The sequence below is a fragment of the Galeopterus variegatus genome, unplaced genomic scaffold (genome assembly GCF_000696425.1).
Source record: "Galeopterus variegatus unplaced genomic scaffold, G_variegatus-3.0.2 Scaffold2147, whole genome shotgun sequence".
NCBI lineage: Eukaryota > Metazoa > Chordata > Mammalia > Dermoptera > Cynocephalidae > Galeopterus > Galeopterus variegatus.
This window is the reverse complement of record NW_007728258.1, coordinates 312,761-319,654: the sequence shown is the minus strand read 5'-3', so window position 1 is coordinate 319,654 and position 6,894 is coordinate 312,761. Positions and strand designations below refer to the sequence as shown.

Genomic DNA, 6,894 nt, shown 5'->3' with positions numbered 1-6,894 from the left:
AATATTCAGGAAAAGAATCACAGCCCAAGGGCAGAAGTGGTGTGAGGCTTGGGGGGTGGAGGGGGTGCGATTCTGGGATTTATAATAACCCATCTAAATTCATGGCTGCTACAGGAGAAGGATGGGTGAATGAACCCCAAGTCTACAGGCAGTGAGGAAAGTACAGGAGGGGAGTTTGGGGGAGCTTGGTGGCTGTGGGGTCCTCCCCAGCTCTGTGGCCCTCCTACCTGAGGCCCGGCAGAGGAGCAGACCATCCAGGGGCCAGCACATCTTGTTAGGTTTGCAGGTGGTTTGGAGGCAAGTGATGTTGTTGTGAACAGAGCAGGTGCAGAGCCTGGTGCAGGTGTTCTCTGTGTACCAACTCTCCCCGACCTGTGGGGCACAGGGATCAGTAGCGCCAACCGAAACTCAGAAGCTGGAGGTAAATGAGGACCTCCAGGAGCCCCCTCAAGGCTCACTGCATTGGATGGTTCACCTCCATCTCTAGCCTTCCTCAGCCATTGGCATCTGGACTTCCTCTCCCCCACCCAGCCCTGGCCTGCCCTGCCCCTGCTCAGGCTCTGGAACCCTCCTGCTGCTTTGTCTGAGCTTGTTCTGCCCCCAAACGTGTGGAGCTGGAGAGGACAGGGCACCCCCTGCGGTCTGGCCTCTCACCAGGTGGTAGAAGCCCCTCGGGTCGGTGCAGCCACACTGGCTGAGGGGCACACAGGTGGTTCCGCTCAGGATGTAGCCTTTCTGGCATTCACAGCCCTCGACACAGGGCAGTGCTGTGGGGCAGTCCATGGGGGCATCCAGGCTGAGGCAGGTGGCTGGGCAGGGGCTGGTGCACGGGCTGTAGCTGCTGCCAGACGGGCACCTCAGAGCTAAGAAGAACAAGAATGTCAGGAAGAGTGAGTGGCATTTCCAGCTCCCCGCCCTTGAGGCATTGAGAGTTCCTGGGAATGTCCACTCACAGATGAACAGATCAAAACACCGGGGTCTATCCATGCAACAGAATACTATTCAGCCTTGAAAAGGAAGGACACTGACACAGGCTACAACATGATACTAAGTGAAATAAGCCAGTCACAGAAAGACAGATACCAAATGATTTCTCTCATATGAGGGACGTAGAGGAGTCAAATTCATAGAGACAGAAAGTAGAAGGGTGGTTGTCAGGGACTGGGGGAGGGGGCAGGGGGAATGGGTGTTTCATGGGTGGGGAGTTTCTGTTGGGGAAGAAAAAATTTTGGAGATGGATGGTGGTGATGGTTCAAGGACAATGTGAATGTACTTAATGCCACTGAACTGTACACTTAAATATGGTTAAAATGGTAAATTTTATGTTCTGTATATTTTACCACAATTAAAAGAGAAAAATGTTCCTGGGAAAGAGAGGAAGAAAGGGAACAGAGCTGGTGCAGGTAAAGAGGAAGGAGGCAGTAACCAAACGGAAGCAGAACTTTCTGGTGAGGTGAGAATCAGATGGAGGAGGCTCCTCATGCAGGGAGAGCAGTAGAGGATGGGGGCTGGGCCTGGAGAGAGGCGGGAGTGGAGAATGGATGATGGAAGGGCCCATGTAGTGCCGGGAACAGAAGAGGAGCAGAATTTCAGGGAAGAAAGAGAGGACAGGGCTCCGGGGGGCTCCAGCGGGCTGCAGGAGTGGGTAGCCAGGTCACTCACGGCAGAAGGTGCTGTTCCGCCACATGGGGGCCTGGCCGGCCTGGGCGCACAGGGACGCGTAGGCCTGCAGGGAGCGGCACAGGGCCGTGGTGTCGCCCTTGGTCCCACACTGACCGTGAACGCAGCTGGTGAAGCTGGAATGGGGGGGCACCACCTGGTGGCACTGAGAAAAGGGTCCTGGAGGATGAGACAAGGCAATGGGGAGAGAGGAGGTTGAGCCTGGAAAAGGAGCAAGACCACATGGCTTCTCTGGGGCTAATTCGGCATCCACTTCAATCCCAACCCTGATTTATGCAGAGCCTACTGCCTGAGGCACAAAGAAGGACCAGTCAGTCATAGCTCCCAAGGGAGTGACCGCTAGCTGGCCCTGAAATCCCATCTGCCTTGCTCCTGACCATCCATCTGTTTGTGATCTCTCTCTTTCTAACCCCCCATGACCGATCTCCCTCCTTGGTCTCCTGTCCCGGGGGGGGCAGGGGGAGGAAAAAGGGCCAGCCTGGGATGTGTCTTACCCAGAGGGTTCATTAAGATCTCACAGTTCTTCTTCCAGGCGTCTGCCATGTTGTCCCTTTTGCAGCTGGAGAGTTTGCCACCCATGTTGAAGCAGCTGGATGAGGAGAGGAGGAAAAGACAGAAACTTAGGGCCAGAAGAACCTTCTCCAAAACCGAAGCAAATGTCGAGAGGGAAACGAGGAGGGGTCTAAGAGAAGAGGACAAAACGGCTGGGAGAGGCAGCAGGAAGCAACAAGGCTAGATCTCAGTGTGGACTTGTCCCAGGCGGGCTCTCCAAAGAGATCAATGAGCACAGGAGAAATCAGCAGGCATGGGCATAAGAAGTCAGACAACTTTTCACAAACTCTAATCTCAAAGAGAATAAAGGGGAGAGACCTGGTCCATTTCCAGCCCGTAGGGAGTACAGCCCAGAGGGAGCAAGGACACGCAGGGGACACCTCCAGGCTGCCCCCTGAGGCTCTTCGCCATGCCCAGCTCCTCCTTGCCTGGCTCCCCCATCCCCAGCTCACCCAGGTTCAGAGGATTCAGGTATCTTCCAGGCAGCTCCCAGCTGGAGTGAGCTGCCTGCAGGCTTTCTATCTGGGAGCAGATTGTCATCCAGGCTGTTGTTGTTGTAGTTCCCTGGAGGAGGGAGCACTCTATAGAGCAGACCTGGTTCCGGGGCCACTGCCTTCCTGACCACAAGAGGCACCCCCTGCTCTTCACTCAGCGTGTTGAGGTTAACCCTTTCTTTTTCTTCATCTCTGCTTCCCTTAACACTTACATTCATTCATGCCCAATAGCCTCAACCAATTAACCAGTTAACAAATATTTAGGACACCTAATAGGGATGTGTGGGTGACCAGGACCAGGCCATGGCACCTGCCCATTGTCCCAGCTTTCCCTGCAGGTGCCCAGGGAACTCACCGCACAGCCCGCAGAGCTGGCCAGCATAGGAGGAAGGCACCGTCACTCCCACCAAGTGGTTCCCATCATAGCGAACCTGAAGCCCGAAGTTTGTGTGGAGGAGGATAAAGGAGCCACTGAGCCTCATGGTCACCCGGCCTCCCATAAGCCACATGGGTAGGGCCACCCGATGGCCATTCAGCTGCAGAGACAGGGAGGACATAGTAGGGGGAGTCAGGAGGGAACTCGGGACAAAGACAACTAGGGGAGTAGGAGGGGGTGGCAGATGTTTCACAGAGGGAGGAGGGGATCCAAGAAAGGAGGGCTGGGTCTGCTGTGGGGTACCCCCAGGGGCTCTAAGAAGCCACACGGGTGGACATGTGGGCCAGGAGGAGCCGAGCAGGCTGGTGGTGTGGCGTCCAAGAGGCAGCGGGGAGGTACGCACCACGACCTTGCGCCCTTTGATCAGTGAGATTCTGAGCTTGAAGACCTGCACGTGGACGGCCCTGACGTAGGAGACCTCTAAGTTCCCATTGCGGTTCTCGTTTGTGGCACTGACAACAAAGTAGTTCTGTCCGGATCTGGTGAAGCAAGGCCGGGTCAAGGCATAGGTGCAGGTGCCCATGAAGTGGTGCAGGGCTCCATCAAATGTCAGGTAGTGGGGGTCACCTGAGGCAGTGCAGGTGGCAGAACCTGGGGAGAAGATGGAGCTCAGACTCTCAGTGCCCCACACCCTGGAAGCCCTGACCCAGGACTGTCATCCTGCCAAGCCTGTGTTGGGATGGTGGCCACACCCATCCACAGACTTGGTGTTTTTCTAGGAAGTGTGGTTGGCTTGGCTTGGAGATGTCAAGGAGAGAGACTGACCTCTCCAACTTTACTCCTGCTCTGGGCAACTGCCTCACAGCCCCTGATTGAGCCCCAGCTCTCTGGGGAAGCTGCTTTGGGCAGGGTCGTCCCCCTGCTTGAGGGCAACAGGGCAGCTGCCCTGCTCCTCCTCCACCCTGACTGCTCACTTTGGGCCTGGCAGCCATAGACGCCATCCTGCTTGCCACAGAACTCCTGGGCATTACACCTCCAGGGCTGGCAGCGAATTTTGTTGCTGGCTTCACAAACACAGAGTTGTGTGCAGCCCGGCTTGTACCAATGCTCTCCTACCTGAGGGAAGGCAGAGGGGAGGAAGGGAAGGTGGTTTGTTATCAGGTCTGACACAAGAGCCCACTGCCATGCAGTTCGCTGGCATATTCAGGCAGAGGCATTTTGTCTTTCTGAAGGTCCATGCTTGGCTGCAAAAGTCTGGCATCCATTCACGGATTCAGTCACTCGATCATCATTCACTATTTCAGCAGATATTGATTTGTCTGTACTGTGCTAGGTGTTAGGAATTCAGGAAGGAACTAGATGGATAATGTCTCTGTCCTTACAGAACTCACAATCCAGTGGTGGGCAGTAAACTAATGAATAACGTGCTCCAACATGATGTGCATCAAAGAAGACAATCAGGGCACCCAGAGACAGTTTCCTACCATGGACTCAGACAATAAGCACTTGCTATGAGAGATGCTTTTTTTTTTTTTTTTAAAGATGACCAGTAAGGGGATCTTAACCCTTGACTTGGTGTTGTCAGCACCACGCTCAGCCAGTGAGCGAACCGGCCATCCCTATGTGGGATCCGAACCCGGGGCCTTGGTGTTATTAGCACCTCACTCTACCGAGTGAGCCACGGGCCGGCCCGAGAGATGCTTTTTGATGTTGCTTATTAGGAGGGCTTCAAGGAGCAGGGAGCATTTCAACAGGGTCTCCAAAAAGGTGAAGGATTGATTCCAACAGGCAGAGGTAGCTGGGAGGCAGAGCAGGGGGAAAGAAAGGGCTGAACAAAAGGCCAGAGCAAGGCTTGGACAAACGGCATTCAGTGGCCCAGCCTGGCAGAGGGCCACAGGGATGTCAGGCGTGGAGGTCTTTGTTGGACAGTAGTGCCATTCCCAGGTCTTGGGTGAGGGCTGGACAAAGAAGAAAGGAGTGCCCCAGACAAGGGTCTGCCTCCTAAGAGGACTAAAAACAGGGGCACAGGTAGCGCCGGGGTCCTTCAGCAGAGAGAGGGACCCTAGCTGGGAGAAGACAGTGTTTGGAAAGAGTGCAGGTAAGGTACAGAAATGCTCCAGCCTTTGGAGAACAGAAAATCTGGGCAAAATGACTCAGTGCAGTGGTGGCAGAGGGGCAGCAGGGAAGATGGGAGGGGATGGAACTCAGGGTCTGAGCGTCTGCAAGGCAGTGGGGAAACAACTGTGCTAGGATTCCACCCCAGTCTGTACAAAAAGCACCAGAGCTGAAGAAAGAGAAATGAAAAATAGATCAGGGCCCAAATTTCCCTAATCCCAGCCCTAAATCCCCTGTCCTCCCCCCCCGCCACCACACACCTTCTCCTGCCCTCATCCAGGGCTTTTCTGAGAAGAGCTTCTGCAAGATCACACAGGGAACAAATCGGATCTGGCTGCAGGGCTGAGAGACCCCCCGCCTCCCATCAGCCCCCCCAGCTGCTCACCTTGAAGTAGCTCCCTGTGGGGTCGATGCACCCACACTGGGATCGGGGGACACACTCGAGGCCACTGAGGACGAAGCCCGGGTTGCACTCGCAGGCCTCCACACACTGGTCTGGGCAGTACATACCAGAGAATCCTGAATGGCAGGTGTCAGGGCATGGCTTGGAGCACAGGGAGTACTTGCTGTTGGGCGGGCAGGCCAGAGCTGGTGGCGAAACCAGACAAGGGGGAGAAAAGAGAAGAATGTGCTCAGAGGGCCCCCAGCTGGAGGCTGCTGACTGATGTTAGGGGAGAGCGACTGTGAGAAGCTGGGCCGAGGGGCCGGCTTCCTGCAAGCTAAGCAAGCTGCCTGCGCTGAGAGCCTTTTGCTCAGACGCTACTGCGGACCTGCCCTGGGAGCAGACGGGCTCACGAGTAGTGCCGCTGCAGAGTGAAGAGTGAGGGTGCCTCTTGCGTCAGGAAGACAGTGGGTCTGGAGTTGACAGCGGGTCTGGAGCCAGGTCTGCTGTCTTGACTACTCCCTCCCCAGGGAACTACAGCAACAGCACCAGGAAAGGGCCCTGGGCATGCCCTAAACACAGCCTCAGGAAGCTAAACAGCTTTTCTGAGTGTGCAGTGACTATGTGATTGTCTCAGTGGATGTCTCCAACACTACACATTTCCCTGTCCCAGTGTGGAAGTGAGGGGTTCAACCAGCTGCACCCCGAGCCTGTGCCAACGCTCTTGTCTGCATCTGAAGGAAGGGTCCTCTGCCCTGTTCCTGGGCACAACTCACGGCAGAACTGGGGCCCCCGCCAGGGCTTCACGGCATGACCGGCATCCTGGCAGCGCATGGTCATAGCCGACATCTGGGCACACAGCATCGGCTGCATCCCCTGGAAGTTGCACATGTCGAACACACAATTGTCAAAGTAGGGAGTGGCCTTCAGGTGGAGCAGACACACCCTGCAGAGAGAGGCCGAGGCAAAGGCAATAGAGGGCAGCACCTCCCGGCCTCCACCTCGGAGGGCCCCAGGTTCCCGGCAGCCCCAGTGGCCCTGCCTGCCCTCCTTCCTACTCAAATGGTCCACGGGAGTCCACGAGCCGCCCACAGAACTCTGGCCCCGACATGCTGCTCTGCAAGGCTGCGTCACACGACGGGGGATTCACCAGGTTCTTCTGGCACCTAGAAGAGACCCCCCACATTCCCTAAGGACCAAGCTAAGCAAGCTGCCTGCGCTGAGAGCCTGTTGCTTCAAGGTCAAGGGCCCCTAACCCAGCAATCAGTGAGGCTGAAAGAGCAGGCTCGCAGCTC

General features: G+C 56.0%; 1 protein-coding gene across 1 annotated transcript in view; it reads right to left on the bottom strand.

Annotated features, from left to right (window-relative positions):
* Positions 1 to 6,894, bottom strand: part of ZAN (zonadhesin) — a gene marked incomplete at its 3' end in the record, with an annotated part of 23,198 nt that overhangs the window by 1,430 nt on the left and 14,874 nt on the right. The window contains exons 20-30 of the mRNA XM_008580725.1: positions 6,658 to 6,765; positions 6,376 to 6,545; positions 5,603 to 5,805; positions 4,077 to 4,218; positions 3,506 to 3,753; positions 3,082 to 3,262; positions 2,685 to 2,796; positions 2,175 to 2,269; positions 1,663 to 1,839; positions 655 to 863; positions 228 to 372 (exon numbers count right to left, since the gene is read on the bottom strand). Of these exons, the coding sequence (XP_008578947.1) occupies positions 228 to 372; positions 655 to 863; positions 1,663 to 1,839; positions 2,175 to 2,269; positions 2,685 to 2,796; positions 3,082 to 3,262; positions 3,506 to 3,753; positions 4,077 to 4,218; positions 5,603 to 5,805; positions 6,376 to 6,545; positions 6,658 to 6,765 (1,790 nt within the window). The remainder of the gene's footprint in view (positions 1 to 227; positions 373 to 654; positions 864 to 1,662; positions 1,840 to 2,174; positions 2,270 to 2,684; positions 2,797 to 3,081; positions 3,263 to 3,505; positions 3,754 to 4,076; positions 4,219 to 5,602; positions 5,806 to 6,375; positions 6,546 to 6,657; positions 6,766 to 6,894) is intronic.